Genomic DNA, 21,527 nt, shown 5'->3' with positions numbered 1-21,527 from the left:
GTTATAGAAAAGTTTTCCAGATTATTATGTAGCCTCTGAAGAAGGAAGTGTGCAGAGCACAAGGTCACCTTGAGAGGATATTTTCATCTGCATATCGGTGGTGCTGAGATATTTCTGTCAGGCAATCAAGAAGGTTGCTGTGATAGTGTCAGACTGATAAACCAACCAAATTTTAAACTTTACAACAAAATTTACTAGACCGACAGACGTGCCAAGAGTTAAATCTTGCACCTTACTAAACATTACCAGTATATATTCGTATTTAAGTATCATCAAATTGCTTCAAAGTAGTCAGTCCTTAACAAGTCTATCATTACACACATACATTAGTTAGGAGAGTACAGTATCAGAGGGGATGCCCTGTGGCTGGCGCGGATGGCTCCGCTCCTCCCTCATGTCACTGCTGGATGCAGGGAACCAGAATTGAAGCAGGTCTTTTCTGTCCCATCCCACACACATGGGATCTTCCTAATTTATAGGACAGTACAATTTCAAAACAATTCCCAGCCCTTCCATTTTTTTTCTTTGCTGCAGCTTAACTTTGTAATGGAAATAAAGTGTCTTCCCAGTTTTCAGTGTTGTGTGTTTCCAGAGCACTTAGCACACTGGTGGTGCTGCAGCCTCTGCTTTCAGCTTGTACCCATATTTCCAAGGCTTTTGCCTCCATTTCATGCTAAAGCTGCACCTCATAACAAGAAGCAGCTCATGTTAGCTTATGGTTCACACAAGTTCTCGTAACAAGCTGGTAACAAGCCTCAACAGGCCTTGCACAGTTAACGAAAGCCCTGTGACCTTCTATTAGCACTACTACTCATACAAAATTACCTATACTGCTATTCCATATTAGAGAACTCATTTTGGGATGCAGAACAAAGTGATGCTAAATTCAGGTTAGTAGAGTCTGTTGTCATTTGTGCTACAGGAGTCTGCTTTAGCTATTATGAGTTGCAAGATGGGAAGCAATAGCTCCATCTGGTGTACCAAGAGAGAACACAATTATAATTACTACCACAGCATTAAGAACTTTAGATTATGGCCAGTAGAACGAGAACAAACAAATAAAATAAATGCATCTGTAGAGTGGAGATGAAATTTCTATCATTTATACATTACTATGATTGTTCTAATTTAAGGCTTATAATCTCCTATTTTTCAGCAGCCTGGTGAAAAGCCACTTGCTGCAGCAAGTGCAGATCACAAACATTTTCAGGTTAAGTTCTTTGCTCATTACAACAATTACAAAATTTGTACCACAACACTGGAAATCTTTAAGTTTGTCTTCACACATTTTTGTATGCTCACACTTAGAAAACATCCTTTGCTTTTACATTCTTCTCTCTTACTCAAACATTCATGTCTCAATTTATGCAATGCTTTCAATCAATAAATTTGTTTCTGATCCAACTTTGACAGAATAGTCAAAAATAACAAAGGGTTAGAAATAAGTATTTATTATAAAAATACTGTACAAGTATTTGTCTGATTCCCAAGCTGTCAAAATTCTATGCAAAATTTCTTCTCTAGAAGCACTTCAAACCAAATAAGAAGTGCGCTGTAGCATATTTGTTTAAATTAATATTCTTTTTAGTGTATACATTTGTAAAGAACAGCTCTGAAATGTAAGACATAAAGCTTCACAGATCTTGCTGAATGTCACTCAACACATACGTAATCCGTTTTATTTTATCTTCCATGGCTTTTTTATTGCTTGCTGTTTCTTGCAGAAGCTGACGCATTTCTTCTTCAACGTAGTAAACCTGAAAGCACATAAAGATCAAATAATCAGATCAAATAAACAAGTACAGATCTAACTTTTCCTTAATACTGCCAACAAACATATATTCTCGACAATTTTTAACTCTGATAAAAGATATAGGAGTTGCATGTTTAAATCAGAACAGATTTATGTTTTAAACTTTATATTATGGAAAAGACTTTTTGACTGCAGTGATAATCCAAAGTAAAAAAAAACAACTTTCTCAAGGAGCTAGACAAAACTGCCACAAATAGACATGACAGGACAAACAACTACTAAATCAGAAAAAAACAAAGTCCATGTTAGAAGGTATCAGATATTTAAATAAGTATCACAATTTTGCCAGCAAATAGAATTTGCAGTCGCAGAATTTTAATTAAAAAAGAAAAAAAAGAAGTATTAACTAGTAGGAGATTGCTATTAATGTAAAAACTAGAATATCTACTACATAGAAAAATTGCTTTGTCACAGCAAGATAGAATGCAACACATGGCAAGAACATCAACTGCTAACACAGACCTGTGCGAGTTAAATGGAATGTCTGGTATAATCATTCCCTATGTACACCAGCAAGAATAATGGGAAGGTGACAACTAGTAAGGGTTGCATCACGTGTGATTTCATTTACTTCACTCCAAAAACCTGATGATAGTACAGTTTTAGTTATTTTCTTACTGTGAAAAGATGGAGTACTACAGTAGGGCTGTTTCCATCAAGTAATTAGACAGACTAATAGAAATCAGTGATTATAAGCATCACTGCTGGAGTAGCTGGAAAATAAAAATGCAAATAAAATAAACGTATTAATTTGGTACCAAAATTACTTTTTCATTTGCTGCTTCAATTTGTTTTTCCTTCTCATTTGCCAGCTGCACTATTTCTGCCTCATGAGCTGCCAATACTGACTCAAGTTGTTTTCTAAAAGCATCGTCCATTTCACGAAGCTTCTCTGTAGCAATCCTAAAAATAATAATAATGAAAAATAAATTACATTCTTCCAAGGAAACAAAAATATAAAACATTTTGCTTTGCCTAATCCTGAATCCTTTGATAAGATTTCAACAACACAAGCACAAAAAGTTATTTCAATATCTAGCTTCAGAAGATAATATGTTTTCTCAAGCACACCTTCTGGTTTTATGCACCACATTTAGGGCTTCTGGCATTCTTAGCAGAAGCATTTAATCACTCTTAGCTGAAACATTTAATCACTAGAAAAAAATAAAAATATTCAGACTTGCTAATGTTAACATGGCTCACAGCTCCATATGTTTTCAAACATCAGCTTATCACACTTCTGCTTTCTGAGAAGGCAAATAGATTAGATGATCCTGCAGATTGCCTCCAGGTCTATGTTCCACACAAACAAGAGAGTCTACTTCACAGAATTGAAGCATTTATCTGATTCCCAAGCAAATTCTGCTTGGGGATGATTCTAAAATATGCATTAACAGAAAACAAAGCAATCTATTCCACTACAGAATTGATTTATATCAATATTCTGAAACAAAACAATTATTTCAGTAAAATTTCAGTTTCATGACTGATTTTCCAGCCACTGCAAAACCTATACCATTCGAGGTGTGGTTGGTGCGTTTTTGTTGTGGATTGTTTTTTTAAAATCAGAATTGATTATCAAAGTATTTTCTTTCACATATTAATCAGATGACCTTCCTTCATTGAAGCATGATTAATGTACTTCATTTAAGAAGATAAAGCAAAAAATTGAAATCATGCTAACTCATTACTTTAATAAAAAGTGGTTATTATTGATAGTACATGTGCAGAATTTATCTAATTAGTCTTTTCTTAATAATAGTTGGGTGGAAAACAAGAGAAAAGGACCAAGGAATAAAGCAAAAATCCTACTAACAAATCTAAGTTCATCACAGGCAGCGGTCTACCCTATGTCTCTAAAGTGCCATATGTCTATAAAATAACTGAGCATCATCTAAGTCCGTGATCATTTTCTAGGGTATGAATATTTGTTTCTCTCTATATATTTCCTAGTAGTTGCTCAAAAATATTGACAGTACAAGAGGAAAAATAAAAGAAACTGAAAACCTTTTATCACTTGTGTGGGAGGAGAGCGAGAAATAATTTGCAAGTACTCAGTTACAGACTTAAATATTTATTATTGCTGTTAACATTTACCCTTGTATTGGTAGATAAGTATTGTGGATCCCACCTGAGTTTTTCTAGATATTTGATCAAGGTATTTACATAAGCCTGACAGACATCAGTAAAGTGCTGTGGTCTCTCCCCTATACTCAAGTGCCAGCCACAGTTGCTTGGCTTGACCTTGGTAAACAGCTCTATGCATCCAGATAACAAACAAGAAAGTTGACAGGCTCATCCTCAAAGAGATGCCCTTTACAGACTGTGAGACTGCCTCATGTGTATGAGTATCTTCACTACATAACCCTAGGCAGCACACGTGATGACTGCAGACAAGTCCCTACCACAACTTGTCAAACTTCCTCAGAGAAGGGAACCAAAAGCACTGCAGTGCAGAAGCATACTTGGGGGCAGGCTCTAATTATTTTCAAAGAGAACTGGAATATAGTTAAAAAGTTTAAAGGACAAATACTGCAACTGAATACTGGGTTTGGGTAGTAAAGTTACTTGTAGAGCAAGAAATACTTCTACTCACAGTTTCCTGGAAATGAGATTGCTAATTACTCACCAAAGGCATTCTGTCACTGTAACATTTTTGTCTGTTGCTGCAGCTAACAGAATAACCTACTAATGTTAAGGTTTTCACCTCTGAGCTTGAAGACTTTTATTTCTCTCTTCAATCAGCTTTTTCTCCTTCATATCAAAGCCCTCCTTCATCTGTTTAACTTGCACCTCCAGCTGGCATAATAGTTCATCTTTACCTTGCCACTTTTTCTTCAGCGCGCTGAAAATAAAATGTATATATTTATCATTCCATTTCTTAGGAGGACAGAAAAAGATTTAATATTCCCAGTTCTCCACATTTCTATAAGTTTTAATGGCAAGAAACTACTCTCTAAGCAAAAAAGAAGACTTCATGGATCTGCTGTGAACAATTAGGATCCCAAAGAATTATTGCCCATTGTATCCATCACCTGTGTGCTCTCCTCATGTCATCAAGTTCTACTTCTTTTTCTTCTAAGCGCTGCTTTAACTGCTCTTTCCTTTCATTTTGTCTTTCTAGCCTTTCCATAAGCTCTTCAAATTCGGTAGCTTTTTCATCCAACTGTAGTTGAAAAAGCTTATGTTCTTCATGCTGTTTTCTGATTTGTTTATCTCTTTCTTGTAAGCCCTGTAGAAGAAAAATATTTCAGAATAGAAAAGATATACTTTATTTTAACTTTGTTGTTAACCTTTAAAAATTCTGTTTAGTCTAAACAGAATAAAAGCAGACTGACTTAATTTTTAAGTCTCTGAATGAGATGGAATGGAATAAACTAATCAAAGACACAGTAGCTGGATTGTTAAAATACTGATTGACAAAAGCAGAATAAGTACTTATGTGGGTAAAATAAACCTGCAACAAACTTCTTGTGTTATTAGAAAAAAACCCAACAAACTGAAGAATTACACTATCCTAGATTTTCTCTCTCAAAATCATTACAAGAATAACTTTCTCTCTCAGAATCATTACAAGAATAACTGAGTGAGGCAATGGCAAAAAGTCTTTATGTAACTATGATTCAATGAGAGATTCAATGAACATCTGTTGAAACAAGGCTCTCTTCTGAAATCAGAATCTCTCTTCAATGAAATCAGTTGCTACAGACAGCTTGCCTGCACTTTCTGAATTAGTAAAACTAGGAGTGCAGAGCAACATCTCCATCAGAGCTGTTACAGTAACTTCATTACAAGTCTTAATTTTACGTAAAAACAAATTGTAACACATCCAACTTACTTCTTTTAATCTCCTAATTGTTTCTGTCTGATCGTCCACTATTTTGTTTTTAATTCGCATAGCATCACTGTCCTGTTCCCTCTGCTTCTTTAAAATTTCCACCTCGTTTGTTAAAACCTCGATTTTTGCCTCCAGTTTTCCCCGATCTTGAGAAAGGTGAGCTCCTAGATAGTACAGGACATTCATATACTACAGCCATCAGTTTACAGATAACTCAGGCGAGGAAACAACAATATTAAACAAATGTCATCATTCAGCCCACTATAAACACTGTAATCTGTAAGAAAAACTTAAAAAGAAAGGCAGAACTGAAGGCTAGTATCATAGAACCATAGAATCATAGAATGGCCTGGGTTGAAAAGGACCACAGTGATCATCTAGTTTCAACCCCCCTGCTATGTGCAGGGTCACCAACCACCAGACCAGGCTGTCCAGAGCCACATCCAGCCTAGTATTTTATTCTAAGAAAACTTCCCTAAAAAAAATGAACAGTAATTCTTATAGATTCAACCAATCTCAGAAGAAACTACAAAGTGGTGCTAAGACTCATGAGAATCAGAGGGAAAAAAAAGCCAGGGCCTTTTTTTAACCCACATTTAATGCATTATTGATGTATTTTTAATAAAAGATGTCAATAAAATTTCCACACTAGACTTAGCTGATAGACATGCAGTATTATATAACGCTACAAAAACTTCTTTCCATAGTTTCTTATTTAAAAATGCTTCACATAGCATTATGGCATTTTGACATTTTGGGCACGCAGATACACTGTATTCACAGATAACTCTCACAATTGCTGTTAAAGTTCTTATAAATGGCCCACATACTACAGAAGTAGTATTTTTCCACATCGTCCTTACAAATGGGCAAGATCAACAAGACATTGAGAGATCTCGTCATAATTATGGATTTGTTGGGATGTTTACTTGGAAAGTATAATATTGAATATCAGCAGTTTTACTGCAATATATATATATATGTAATGTGTGTGTTTTACCCTGTTGTGCCAGCTCCTGCCCCCATATTTTTCTTTCCATTTTTAATCCATCAATTACAGATTCTTGAGCAGTCAGCTGAGAAATAAGTTTTCCATTTTCCTTTTTCAGAAGTTCCACTTGACCAGCCTTCTCTTTGTCCTGCTCAATCACAGTTTCAAGTTCTTCAGTTCGATTCTGTGTGAATGAACATGGGAAAAAAAAAAGAAAGATTCTTTAAAACAAGTATTCAGAATCTCAAATCAATGCTAACTAGCTAGAAAAGTTAAAATTTCATTTGCTGAATACCAGTAAACTGAGGAATATTCTGCTTGCGTAGAAGCTTCCATCTGATTTAAAAATTTGCTTATCTTCCCAGTAATGGGACATAGATGTTTGCTTCAAACAGAAATACTTAAATCCCTCAAAACCATTTATAAAGCTGTTTTCTAAATAGCCAACTTTGATTAATGCCATTACAAGAACTCATTTAGAATTGTACATGTCAGAAACAAGAGAATAAACAAAGTTAAAATATTAAAAAAGACAGAAGTTGTGATGCTTTCAACTTCCACTTCTCATGATCAAGATTTATCTGTGATTACACAATTTTTTGCTTTACATATTAAAGTTGTTTAATATAGCTATTTTTGTATTTTAGTTTTTAAGCAACATTGGTCTGTTTTGTTTGGATACCACAATAGTGATGTATAACAAGATAAGAAACAGGTTTGCAGGGGTTGTACCGCACAGAAATTTTAACAAGGAAGTACTGGATAAATATGTGGACCAGATTACATTAAAAAGTTGTTGAACAACTTGACTACTTAAGTCTCATTTTTACTTCATGTGCAGTGCAATTCCAGTTTTTAGCTGTAGAACCATAATCCATTATTTTGACTTTACAAAAGGTCAGGGAAATTAATGTACATTTTTAAAGCCGAGTTCAGAGCAACCACCTTATCATACATTAGGCACTAGTGCTCACAAAGCAATTTCTCTGAAAAAAGAATAACTCTGGATTTTGCAGTACAAACAGCATAGTGTTTGTAAGAAATAAAGAGGAGATGCAAGAATAAAAGCTGATGTGGGTTACTCTGCTGTAATGCAAAAGGAAATATGCATCTTTCAGTGAATCCATCTGGTACAGAATGTTACATTTTAGATAAAATACTAAAATAAACAACCAAAAAAAAAAATCTAACCCAAATAGATATATAGTTCAAATGTTTTGAAAGAAGTACCTTCAGGTTTGCTGTGGTTTCCTGATTTGATTTTAATAATTCTGCAATCTTTGCTTTCTGTTCTTTCACTATGCTTGTTAGGTCTTGGATCAGAACTGTCATCTCTTTTTCCTTTTGTTGAAACTGAAAGAGGGCCTGCTGATGTTCAGCTAGATCAGCAGAAACGTTTTCAAAATCCTCTTGTACCTAAAATTTCATAAAAACTCTTGAAAAATGTTCTCTTTTGAAAAAAAGTGTAAACACTAAAATGATATCTCATTTTTCAAATAAAAAAGGAATTTAAGTTTAGTAACACAATGTGAAATAATGAGTATCCAAAGCTAATTTTCTACCAGTTAAGTTCTAATCATTTACATTTGAAAGTAGCAGTAACTAACAGCATTTTCAGATGAGTCCTTGGAACAAACACTTTAAGAATGAAAGGAGCACAACCCATTTAAGAGCACTACAACTCTGTCTAGTTCAAGATTAAATGTTCTCTTACCTCTTTAAACCTTTTTGCCTCAATCATTAAAGCTAAACGAAATTCATCTTCTAACTCTGTATACTTCTGATTTAATGTATTAATTTTCTCCTCAAAGTCTTTAACACGCTGTTCGTGCCTCTGCTCCTCTTTAGCCACTTCTTTTGACACAGCCGCTTGAAACTCTGGTCCATGTAAAGCAACTCGGGTTTCAAGTTCTTTCCTGGAGTTACCAAACATATACAAGAACTACATAGAAAAGAACTACAGTATCTGACAATGCTACTTCAGCTGATTTCCTTAATATTTATTAAAAAGGATGATGAATCACATAATGAAGGGAATTCATTCCTTAGTTTCACTAAAAGGCCTCATGACTATGGCCACGGGATAGAGAAAAGTGTGTTGACTATTACTATTAAAACGTCCAGAGAAAGGAATAGCTTCACTTTTCAATTCAAATATTCATAAAAACATTCCATTATTCTTTTGCTGTTAATGTTTGTTTGCTTTCCTGGTAATGCAGAATAACAAAGAGCAGGAAGAAAGGGGAATCAGGAAAGCCACTGTATAGCCAGATAACTTTTCTTCCCTTTCCTTACCCAATAATTATTGTTTCCCACTTAGACACCAAACCGAAAAGCAATTGCAATGAGGCCCTAAAGAGCTCCAGGATATGCCTCCATACAGGATGGCGGCACAGCTGTAGTAGAAACATGGAGCACAGTGTACTTGAAGATTATTCTGTCCATTTGCTTTAAATAACAAAATCTGTTTGCCATCTTTCATGTTACATCTTTTAGGAATTTTTAACAGAATAAAGTAACAGAACACAGCTATCAGATTCTTCCCATCTTAACCTGCAGTTATTTTGGTATTTGAATACATTTATGCTCAAAGCTAAGCAAGTGTTATCAGCTTATTTTATCAGTAAGCTTCTTCACATGGTAGTATACCAAAAACAACTGGCTGTTTTATGTGTACATTTATTTGATTGTATTAGCTCAATAATACAGAACTTGTGTTCAAGTATTCTCAATAAATAAATAAATACATACATACTTTTGTGAGAGGAAAGGGAAAAACAGCCAATCAAGCCACCCACTCAAAATAATAAACTAATTCAAGATGCTACAGAATCTGACATTTTGGGGAATTACTTGGTATTACTGAAGTACACACACACACACAAATATATATGTATACACACACACACACGCACACACCAACTTTCTGACAGTAATTCAAATTGACTTCAGTTTTACCTGATTATTTCCCAATTAAAGACCATAAAATAACGTAAGTTCACCCATATAATAAAACAAGAATGTATCAAAAGAAAGACAAAAGAAGAACATTTGCCTACAAGGACTTGCAAATCAGGAGTCTAAAAACTATGAAGACATTCTTAAATGAGACTAAAAATGTGTGGGAAGACATCTACATATTTTACAGAGAACATCTCTCCCACAAAGACAGCCACCTACACTTGGCAGAGCACATTCAAAACATGTCTGCAATACTAAAGTATTCTACTTTGTTTTCATAGCAAGTTAGCAAAGATCCCATACCTTTGTTCTCGTTCTCTTAATATAAGAAGTTCGTGCAGTTGTTTTACCTTCTCCCTCTGCTGTCGAAGAGATACTCGAAGTAACTGTAATTCTCTTTCATTTGCTGATGCTTTAAGCTCTGCTTCTTGCATCTGTTTCATCTGTATAGAATCATAAAAACAAGAGGACAAGATTCTTAAAACTGTTACCTATCTTCATGACTTGTACCAAAATATAAAACAGGTGCTTTAGTAAGAGCTTTATACAAGACATTATGTTTAAATCATGCTTCACAACTGGCAGAATTTTTCATAAAGTTTTATGGAATTTTATAATGCTACCCAACCCACAAAAAAGTATTTTTTAAATTTAGTATACTCTTACTGTTGCAGAAATTTAACGGTAAATGTTTAAATATGAGCACATATTTAACATACCACAAAAGAAAAAAGCAACTAGCTTTCACCAAGAACAAAGGGCATCTATTTAATTTATAAAGAAGTAGAAATTGTCCTGCATAAATAGGACAGGAATATTTGTAGAATGATTAGCTCAGTTAAAAACTCCCATATTCTAACATTTGTACTGGTTTCAAGCAAAACATTCTAGATTATGTATTTGTTATCTGTAATTATTTTTACACACTGTAAGTACAAAAATCTGCATCTTACAGCTTAAAGTTGCTGAACAGTTTTTCTCTACTGATTTCACAAAGAAAAAGAAGACTCATTATGAACAGCAGATGGCATACTCCACTTTTTCCATGAAGCTTTCATGAAGAATTCCATTTTATAATCTAAAACCTTTTAGATACAGAAGGGTATTTTCTGACATAGCAAACTAAATTAAAAAAAAATGATAATAATTATTAAAAAATATTTTATTATTCATGAAATAGTAATTCAGAATCAGAACACTTCAGAAGGCTGCAGGTTAGAACATGCAACAGAAACAGCAGAAGGTGGTGTCAATGGTGACACTTATATCACATAATGACTTGCACTATTCATTTCAATCCCTGCGCGCTCAAGTGGTAAGTGTTAATGACTTATTTGCTTTCCAGAGTATCAAAGGTATGAATGCTTAATGGACTACTCCAGATTAGTTTGTGTGTTAGTTATCTAAGTTTATTTAAGTTCTTTACAGAAAGAGTGGTGAGGTGCTGGCACAGGCTGCCCAGAGAGGCTGTGGATGTCCCGTCCCTGGAGGTGTTCAAGGCCAGGTTGGATGGAGCCCTGGGCAGCCTAGTCTAATACTAAATGGGGAGGGTGGTGGCCCTGTCTGTGGTGGGGGGGTTGGAGCTTCATGATCCCTGAAGTCTCTTCTAACCCAAGACATTCTATGATTACATGATTATCTAACTGTAGAAATAGAATGCAATAAAGACATGCTAGTTGGATTTCCAGCTCTCATCAGAAACAAACAGAAAATTCAACCTCCACAAGACAAAGAAAGCAAATGAAAACAGAACTATATTCTGAATTCCTACACAATGCTTCCCTTGGCTTGATATTGAAGGATGAAAAACAATAATTAAGGAAAGCTACATAGTAGACACTGGAAATAATGTGTTTTTTTTTTTTTTTAAATCCATCAGAATAAGGTATTCTATCTCCTGCCATATCTCTTAAGAATATTGAGTAAGTGCTACTGCCTGTTATAAGCTTCAATTTGATGACAGAATTATTTAAAATTCGTATGCTAACTTCAGTTGTATAAATACTACTGTGAGACTCGTGCATGAAGCTAAGTTCCCATGTTCCATATACTAAGCCTCTTCATGAGAAGATTTAAATACATTTTACTGCATCCCTGCTGTTTTGTGGATAAAACGAGGCAACTCCCCCTCTAAAATGAGTTTAAAAAAAAATGTTCAAGTTAAAACAGTTGCAAATTTAAGGAGTGCCAGAATAAAATGGTACAAATTTAGATGTACAGACGCTCAAAGCCTTTAAATAATCTAGTCATGTTTACTGAAATTCTTACATTGTGACTGCATAGAGGTATGACCATTTACCACTGATGGCAGTAAAGGTCTCCCTAATAGGAAGCTGACTACCAATTTGTACTATAAGAAAGCTCTACAAAGTATTCAAGAATTCATAAATCTTAAGAGTTGATAAAATAAATCAAAAGTAAATTAAACGTTAAAACCGATAATTTTGTTTTTAGATAATCATGACTTTTTCTGAAACACAATTACTAGTATTTGTCTACAGGACCTTAAGACAGGAAAAAAGACCTTCCCCTAATAAAAACAAGATGAATGATATGACAGCTGAATGATATAACATGGGAACCATAGCACAATTGCACTCTTCTGAAGATGCAGCTGGAGGTAAAAAAAAAAAAAAAAAGCTGTAAACAAGTACTAGGCACTTGTTTTTAGGCAATCTGACTCTATAAGGGAACCCAGAACGGAGGGTGTTTAACTTATAACTGGAATGGCACTGGCAGTTTGGTTGTCCGCATACTTCCCAGCTCTCTCTGTTTTCCTTTAGGGTATCTGACAGCAGTTAGAGTACTGTGCTAGCAGTTCAGAGACTTTTGAAGATGGATTTATTAAGACACAGTTCCTGTAAGTGGATGAAATACAAGCTGAAACGTGAATATAACCAAACAATAGTAATGTACATATTGAAGAGAGCTGCCTTTGACCACTGAAACTTTACCAATAAACTATTCTGTCAGAAATAGTGGCAGCATTTGTTCCAGCACCATATCTATTCATATGCTAAATGAAGACGCTCCATCATTACCTCCAGCTGTATAATCAAAACCAAAACAAAAACCCCAAGAAAACAACAACAAATCAGCAGCTCTAAAATAAGTTCTCAGCAATTACCATTTTGTTCTGGTTGTGAAGAAAGCATCCACTTTGATTAAAAAATTAAACAAAACCACTACACTGTAAAGTCTGGTCTTTATTCTTACTTAAGACTACACTGGCCATCCTGTAGCCATCATACTATTCAGTCATGAAAAATATTTACCTCTATTGCTCGTTGCTGCAATCTCTGTGTTTCCATCTTGGATAACGCCTCTTCTAAAGCTTGCATTGCCTTCTGATGTTCTGCTTCTTTATCTTTCGCTTGATTTAACTCATTTGTAAGTCTTTCAGTTTCATCTTTCAACTGTTGCACTTCTGTTTGCAATCTCGTTTTAACATCTCTCTCTTTCAATATCATTTCCTTTAACCTGAGAAGGAATACAATGAAGTTGTATAACGAGAGGTTTTGAATTTAGTAATGTCAATTACATTAAGAAATAGACATTTATTTAGTAAGGGTTGTAGCACTGCATCTTGTACTTCTTTGGTGAACTGCATTATGTGCAACACTGTCATGCAAAGTTGTTTAATAATATGTAAAAGATTACCAAAGCTATGCATTGCACTACTATATTTGATTTTATTTTAAAATAAATAAAAAAGGCTGAATACAACCTCATAAATAAGTCTGCAAAGAAAACACATTCCAAACATAATTTTGCTTTACATGTAAACTGTACCTATAGTATCAATATGCAATTAAGAAACACAAATGGAATAATCTCTGAACAAAGTGTTACTTGTCAACAACTACATTAGAAGGGAGAACGTATGAAAAACAAAAAGCAGCTTGCAAGGATTAGGATGGCACATCTATGCAAAGATATGCTATGTCAGACCTGTACAACATATCGCCCATTGCCCAGCTCAGGCCTGCCAGAAACATCTTCGTTCACACAGGAAAAAAGCCAGCTATGTGGACTAGTGGAAAAAAAAAGCTTAGGAACTGGAAGCATGACATGAGACAAGATACAGTTACTAGTGTCTCAGCTGGAAGAGAAAGAACAATCAAAACAGTGATTGCTTGGAAAGAAAAATACTAGAACCAGAGTTAAGTGGCACACTGATACCATTCTGAGATATGAAGAGGAAGAATAGGGTATTGAGTACTGACAGATATTCTTGTTCCTTTATGTCTTTTCAAGCAAGCAGTGACAACCCATTAAGTATTGCCCAGGACTGGATTTCAGCAGATACTAGAAAGGAATTTCACTAAGTAATATTGAGAGATGTTCAAGAAGTACTTTCTGATGTGTCATTTTCCAAGCACATTCTTTAAAACTATTCTCATTTCCTCAGTCTATGAATTGAAATTAGAAGAAAAAAAATATACTACAGCATCAATTTTCCTACCTCTCTGTAGTGTATACAGCCATACTTTGAATATTCTTTTCCTCTTTTGCATGTTTCTGTAACTCTTTGACATGCTCTACTAATTTCTTCTCTGCTTGTTCTGCTTTCCACCGTCTTTCTTTTTCCTGATCAAGTTCCTGAATCAGTGCCTAAACAAGAATGTAGTAAGCATCAATTTATGTGGTAATATTAAAATGTAGCCAAAAGTGAAGAATGATATTCATAATCGTAGAAAAAGATAACTGAATTTGAGAGAGACCAAGTAAAGTGACCATGCCAAAACACAACATTCTCTTTCAGTTGTTCTTTCAGTACAAAACTATTTTTTATTCTATCTAAATGCCATTATTTTTGACATCTCAAATCTGAGAGTTTCACCAAGAGACACACATTTGACTTTAGGGGAAGACATATTCAAATGGTTGCAGAACATACTCGGTATGTGGCTTCCTCTGTTGCATTTGAATTCAATTCATTCACTTTTTCCATATTGCTCTGTCTTCCAATTAATACATCAGCTCTTCTTCCCACTACTTCCAAATTGGGATTATCTGATGATGAGTTGAGATGAGAGTTCCTCTGATGGGAAGGTGAATGCTTTGAGGAACTCTTCTTTTCACTTCAATGACAGAAAAACAAGAGGTATTTAACAACATGGAGAATTTAAACATTTTTTCAAATGCCACTAAAAGAAGTATTGAGGATTCAGATAAAGAACTGTAAAGTACTGTCTTGTAAAATACAGAAATTGAATTGCACAGAATTCAAAGCCACCTAGAAAATAATCTGTAAGCAGGTCTAGAAGCAAACTGCTAAATTCAAATCTTCAGCTGTAAAAACATGTAGTATTAGTAATGTTATCAGAAAAACATCTTTTGATCAGATAGATATGAAGCAATTTTAGAGAAGCAGAGTAGCTGTAAAGCTGCAGTAGTTGAATAATCTAATGGTTTAATTTATATCATCATTTGTCCCACACTTTTGATATTTACTGTATGTTCAGACTTGTTGCTACAGCAGCCTCACTGTCAACACAAAGAACAACTATATTTTTGACAACTGCTTTGACATCTTTTTAGATTTTTTTTTAATTTGACTCGTGCAGTGATGTATTTCTGTAATGAAAAATTCGTTTTATATAATTTAAAAGAAAGATGAATAAGTATGCTGCTACAATTCAGAAAGTTTTTTTTTTTTTTTTTGAATCTTCAGTTCAATTTCCTTTTCAGCTAAATACAGTAGATGTTCATATTGGTGAATGACTGAGCAATTGATGAATAAACTTCAAGAAGTTAAATAATATATAGATAAGGTTTTCTGTATTTTATAGAGATACCACTTTAAAATTCAAGGCATATAAAAGACATACAAAAAATACAGATGTAGGAGTTTATGTAAGAAAAAAGAGGGCTAATATATTAAGCATTATCAGCAGGGTCAGCTAACAAGTATGTAATTTTCACCTACTCTGCCCCAATCCCAAGAATAAACACCAGATATTTGACAGTTGCTTTGCTAATCAATAGTTTTGATATAAAGCCACAGTAGCTAGTAATTTTTAGAGCATTATCTCAAGTTCACTCAACCTAACACATTCATAAAATGCTTCAACACAAACTAGGTTTACTCCAACAACATTCAGCTTAATTAATTTTTATTTATATGGCAAACGTGGACATAACCTGTCAGTTATCTTGGTCCTAGGATGATTCAAGTGACGTCTAGCAGATAAAGTAGTTCTATGGTAAGTAGGGATCTTGCTTCTTTTCACAGCCTTTTTGCTGTTCTCCTTCTCAGTCTCATCTTCGCTCTCAGAAGTTGGATCTGTGTCTCTTTTAGCTTTAAGAACATTTGGAGAGGCTTCTCTTTTTGAGGCATCAGATACCTAAGAACAGATTGAAGTTCTATCTGTTCTAATTAGCTCATTTCTAACAGTTATCAAGGTACTATTTTCAGGAAGTTAAGACTTACAATCTACTTTTCATAGAGAAGTAAACAGCAGCTTCCAAGCTACCCCTTTTCCTCCTTGCTAAAATAATTCAATATTATAAAGATAACATAAACAAAATAGAACCACATGCTTGAGAATAAATAACTGTAACTTTCTGAAATACCTGAAGTTTACTAAAAAAAAAATCATTAGGCATAGAAGAAAGATTGGTGCAAAATGTAAAACATACAGCACTTTAAAAAAAAATGGCATGTTTCCAAGGTACACAATAAATGGTTATTAAAACAGAGAAAAACATACCTGACAAACATATCAGAGCAACCTAACCTACTAGCTAGCAAAATCAACTTTCACCGACTCTGCTACATTTCATATTTTGCTCTGGTTCAATTACATATATTGATGGCTTCAGAATAAAAACCAAACAATCAGAACACAATTTGCTATCTAATATATGATCAGATAGTCCTTGTAGCCATATATGCCATGGTTTTCAGTCACTATGAAACTTTCATGAATCAAAGTGCTATAGCTGGTTTAAAAGTGTTTTTTTTAATCTCCTTAGTTTTTCAAAATTACTGAATACACATTACTATGAAGTCAACATATGTACCAGTATAAACTGTGTATCATTCATAGTGAACTTCTGCAGAATCAAAAGGAACTTGTTTTGCAAACGGAACCTCTTGTGCAACCATAGGAAAAAAAAAAAAAAAAAAAATCACCTTCTGCAGTATTTGTGAAATTTGATCTTCTAATTTTTGAATCCTCATCTCACTCTGTATTTTATCAAGTATGGACTTCTCAGGCTCTGAAGATGAAACATGCTCTGTAGAGGAACTGACAGAACTTTGTACTGGTATTTTTGTACGCTGCCGAAAATAAGCTAACGCCTGGTCGATGTGCGGTGTCACCAACGGTAAGGCTTTCTATCAAAACAAAAAGTAAGCTCTGTAACATTAATGAGTTATTTGCAATATAAAACAAAACAAAACAAAAACAAACAAAAATCTCTGAAGTTTAAAACCAGTACACGCAAACTATGGCACCTGATCTTTGGATGAAGGGGACCCGGATGAAGTTAAACAGTTCAAAATGTCTTCTAAACACTGCAAATTCGAACAGCTTCCTTCTGTTGACTCTACTGGGTCACCATGAATATTTCTTCCATCTAGAACTGCCAGCTGGGGCAAGGCCTGAAGAACAGTTTCTCTATAACCTTAAGGAAAAGACCATATTTAAATTAATCTCCAAAAAAATAAATTAAAACAAGAAAAAAAATCATTGTGAAAATAGTGAGTTATCTATAAGTGTCCTGCTATTGCCTGCTTGTAAAGGCTTTCAACAGAAAACATACCAAGATAAATGAACTAGGAAGCTGCCAGCATAGTTCTGGTCTACACTGGGATCTCCCCATCACCATTAGCATGTGGCAGTTGCTAAGACAACTTTTTAATACAGACCTAATGCAACAAAATAGCTGGTGGAAATACAAGACAAATATAATGAAAGGCAAGTTCAAAAAGGACTTGGATAATTTCGTCCTTTTTCAATGAACGAAAATGCTAATGTAATTAGCATCTTACATGTAGTATCTCACATTCTGTTTGTCACTGCTTACTGATGCTGTGGGAAAGGAGGAAAGTGCTTATTACTGATCTTCCTCTTGCTGCAATTCACTCTTTGTCCACCTCCTAAAATAACATGTGAAAAGTTGAACCTTACAAATGCAAACAAGATTTACAACTTTGAGAATATACTCAGAGAAAATTAAAAAAATGTTTCACTATGGAAAACAAATTTGTTTTGTCAGAATACATATTTCTAAAGACTGGCCAGTTTATGAACAAATTTGCAAGCTTCATAACCCAGCCAACAGTTTAAGGAAAATTACTGTTCAACAAAGCACAAATTATCGAGCTGTCATAACATACCTACCTGCTGCATAACAAACTGGATTGGTGTTTCCATATTTTTCCAATGTCAAATTGGTCAAGCATTGCAGTCCCTTTGTGCACTGCAGTAAATGATTAATATTGTTTATGCAGTTGCTGCGAAGGTCAATACAGCTGATCTTATGATGGGTTCCATGAAGACACTGGAATCCTGAAAATTTAAGAGAAAATACAAAACAATGATTTCTGCTGTGATTCTGTTTAGATCAAATGGCACACTGCTGAAAATATTCAGTCAACAATACATCATAATTGGAAATGATGTAAAACCTTTTGTTTGACTTTCCTGGCTAAGTATATTAACTACTGTGAACTACAGCATAGAACTTTATGAAAGTTAATGATAAGTTTCTAACTAGTAAGAAGTATGTTGAAAATATTTTGCCTTAAGTTCCTTTTTATAAGTCAGTTCATTAACAAAATTGTTACAAATGTTCTTTTTCAATTTCCTACAACAAACTCTCATCATTCTGTAACTTGAAACTTAGTTAGAAACAATGACTGACCATTGCAACAAAAGGTTCAGAATTTCCACATCATAACCACGGTTGTATTTTTGTGCTAATAAACAGGAAGTCATTAATCGTTTGTAAGCATCTTCCAAAAGCATTGCATTTTTCACTTCAGAAATAAAGTTGAAGTGTTTACTGTACTCCTGAGTAAATAGAGCAGGAAGTTCAGTACAGAACTGATGATAAGATTTGTGCACATAGTACTTGCATAGCTCTACAAATGATCAGTGAATTTTATTTCTCCTGCATAGCAAAGTAGAATTCCCATTCTCTATGAAAGGAAAAAGCTCCACTTGCTTCATCCATTTCGTTCACAATATTTAAGATTCAAGTAAAGAACATGAAGTAATCAAAATGACATTTATTCATCACAGTAGTAGCTGCAATTACTGAGCTTCCAGATTGACTTCAGTCAGATTACTACAGCATAGACATATAAGAAAAACATTGCCTAGTCCTTTTCATAAAAAAAAAAAAAAAAAAAAAAAAAGTTCATTGTTCCAGATCATAGAATCATAGAATTGCTTGGATTGGAAGGGATCTCAAGGATCATCAAGCTTCCACCCCTCGGCCACATGCAGAGCCACCAACCTCCATATTTAATACTAGACCAGGCTGCCCACAGTCCCATCCAACCTGGCCTTGAACACCTCCAGGGACAAAGCATCCACAACCTCTTTGGGCAGCCTGTTCCAGCACTTTACCAACCCAGATCAGGATCTCTAGGCAGCTACAGTTATGCGAACTCGCTGTTTGCTTGTGTCTGGTGTTGCTGAACATTCACTCCCATTTCCATAAAGCTAAACACCAGCAGCTCCCGACCATTAGTTACATGGTCAAGCTCATAGAGGCAAAGCTCAGCAGTGCCAAATTCAGAAGAATGAATTCCAGCTCAGAAGAAATCATGATGAAAAAAAATTAACAGCTCAGAGCAACAGCAGCCACCACCTTTAGCAGCATTGCTCAATTGACCAAACTGATAGAAACCTCTGAAAACACATTTGATTTTTTTTTCTTAATTGAAGTGAGGCAAATGCTTTTTATTGCTCTACCCATGCCAAAGTCACTTACCAGAGAGATTGTGTATACGATTATATGACAAATTCAGCGTAGTTAAATTAAAGAGCTTTTCCAGTCCTAAACAAAGTGAGGGAAATAAAGACAGTAAGGTTTGCAGAATTCTCTGCTTTGTCAACTCGAGACTTGCACATTATGTATGCCTTTTAAGATCACAGCTACAAATGATCATCAACTATGATAAGAATATATATATATATATATATATATAAAGACATAAACACACTTTTTTCTTCCAATTTACAGCACCTTGTTGTAATAAAGTTTAAAGAGATCATGTGCACGTTTTAAAACATACACAATATGGCCAGCAGTTTGTTTTGACTCAGCACAGCCTCGGCACAGGCATACTTCCAGAAGGAAGTTTTAATACATAAAGCCTCATCTGTTGAGAATGGGGCAGAAATAAGCATTGCAGACCCTCCACTGCCGTTATCAGGTTGCAGGACAAGTTCAGGCTGCGCAGGCTCTCCAGGGCACTCAGCCCCTCCATGCGGCGGATTTGGTTGGACGACAGGTCCAAATGCTGCAAGTTCCGGAGGTGGCCGAGCCCTTCGATTCTGGCGATGCGGTTGCAGTGCATATTGAGTGTGTGCAGGTCCGAGCTCAACGAGACCTCCAGCAAACTGCGGGGGAGAGGCACCGCCGTCAGCAGGAAGGGGAACGGCGGACCCAGCCCAGCCCAGCCCCAGCCCCTCTCCCCTGCTCCCTGTCCCGTCATGACCCACCCGGCCCGGAGGAACGCTGCTCACCTCCTCACGCCCTTATCCACGAGACTGAGCTCCACGGGCTCGCCACCCTGCCCCGCCATCACGCCGCCTCGCTTCAAACTTCCCTCCGCTCCCAACGGCGACGCTCCGTACATTGCGACAGACCTGCCGTAAAGCAGCGAGCGCCGCCCGCCGCCTTCGCACCGCCTCCCGCCGCGGGGAAGGGGCAGCCCCGGGAGCGGCGAAGGGGGGTTGGGACCTTGAAGGGTCATTGAGCCCAAGTCCTAGCTGCACGCAGGGCCGCTAAAACGTGAAACCCTATGCCTGAGAGTAGTATCCAAACGCTCCCTGAACTCCGGCACTCAGGCCGTGCCCACTGCCCTGGGCAGCTCGTTCCATGCTCACCGCCCTCCGGTGCAGAACCTGTCCCTAACCCCCACCCGCCCCTCCCCTGACGCAGCTCCGTGCCGTTCCCTCGGGCCCTGTCGCTGTCACACAGAGCAGAGCTCAGCGCTGCCCCTCCGCTCCCTGTGAGGAGCTGCAGCCACCGTTAGGCCTCCCCGCAGCTCCTCTGCGCTGAGGACACACACAGGGACCTTAGCAGCTCCTCATAATTTACTCTAATTTTCAAACCTAGTTAGTATTCATTTCATAACTACAATCAGGTCATTTATAAATATACATTTTTACTATAACTCTTTGAGCCTAACCTCTCTGTGAGTTTTTCACCTATCACATTATTGTATTTGTCTAGCTGCATCCTGGACTGCGTCTGTAAGTTGATGATCAATGAGTACTCTTCAAGGAAGTGTTTCAGTGCTTTGATTATTTTTTAGGACTGCTACAGTTCTTAGAGTTCACTGGAGTCATGGTTTAATGCTCACTACTCGCTCAGATAGGCCTGGGCAGCGGCCATGGCTGGAACTGTGCATGGTGTCTGATGTCAGTGTTGTAGTACTCCTTTGCAATATGTCACTGACAATTCCTCATGGATGTTTTTATTCTTGAAAGCGCTATGAGCAACACTATGTAAGTTTACAGTGCAGAACAGAGCATTTGCTGTAGAAAATGCAAACTTGTCCCTGTACAAGGGAACACAGTCTTCTAAAAATAGAAGAGGAATCACCTCCAGCGGGCAGTTCATGAAGCTGTCCTGGGATGGGTCTTTTCTCTGTCACTGTTCACTGTAGAAGCCCAACAAAGTCTGAATGCGTGATTTTTGAATGGTTAAATTTGAACTTTTAAGTGCTATTC

At 36.0% G+C, this 21,527-nt stretch overlaps 1 protein-coding gene across 2 annotated transcripts; it reads right to left on the bottom strand.

Annotated features, from left to right (window-relative positions):
* Positions 1 to 1,435: 1,435 nt before the first annotated feature.
* LRRCC1 (leucine rich repeat and coiled-coil centrosomal protein 1) lies at positions 1,436 to 20,469 on the bottom strand. 2 transcript variants are annotated; one of them, XM_085221358.1, is made up of 19 exons: positions 20,316 to 20,469; positions 19,984 to 20,189; positions 19,558 to 19,623; positions 17,958 to 18,125; positions 17,069 to 17,238; positions 16,745 to 16,948; positions 15,751 to 15,953; positions 14,504 to 14,687; positions 14,069 to 14,217; positions 12,879 to 13,083; positions 9,907 to 10,046; positions 8,357 to 8,558; positions 7,873 to 8,058; positions 6,652 to 6,826; positions 5,652 to 5,815; positions 4,849 to 5,045; positions 4,521 to 4,658; positions 2,572 to 2,716; positions 1,436 to 1,757 (listed from the first exon to the last, which is right to left on the bottom strand). In XM_085221358.1, the coding sequence occupies exons 1-19, from the start codon at positions 20,426 to 20,428 to the stop codon at positions 1,635 to 1,637; spliced, it is 3,138 nt and encodes a 1,045-aa protein (XP_085077484.1). In that variant the 5' UTR covers positions 20,429 to 20,469; the 3' UTR covers positions 1,436 to 1,634. The 2 variants fall into 2 exon arrangements, with proteins under 2 accessions (XP_085077484.1, XP_085077485.1); XM_085221359.1 differs by having other exon boundaries at positions 2,581 to 2,716.
* Between the last annotated feature and the right edge of the window lie 1,058 nt (positions 20,470 to 21,527).

This window comes from Meleagris gallopavo, chromosome 3 (genome assembly GCF_905368555.1).
Source record: "Meleagris gallopavo chromosome 3, MGAL_WU_HG_1.1, whole genome shotgun sequence".
Classification (NCBI taxonomy): Eukaryota; Metazoa; Chordata; class Aves; order Galliformes; family Phasianidae; genus Meleagris; species Meleagris gallopavo.
Note: the sequence above shows the minus strand (reverse complement) of the source record. Positions and strands in the feature narration are given on the sequence as shown.

Bases quoted from the DNA above. Each gene is read 5' to 3' on its own strand.
- LRRCC1 (XM_085221358.1), bottom strand. From the start codon at position 20,428: ATGTACGGAGCGTCGCCGTTGGGAGCGGAGGGAAGTTTGAAGCGAGGC. The intron at 19,624-19,983 runs GTCTGCAATGCT...CACTTTGTTTAG, and splicing joins CCTGATAACGGCAGTGGAGG to GACTGGAAAAGCTCTTTAAT. The intron at 14,688-15,750 runs GTTATGTCCACG...CTGTCATTGAAG, and splicing joins AGGACCAAGATAACTGACAG to TGAAAAGAAGAGTTCCTCAA.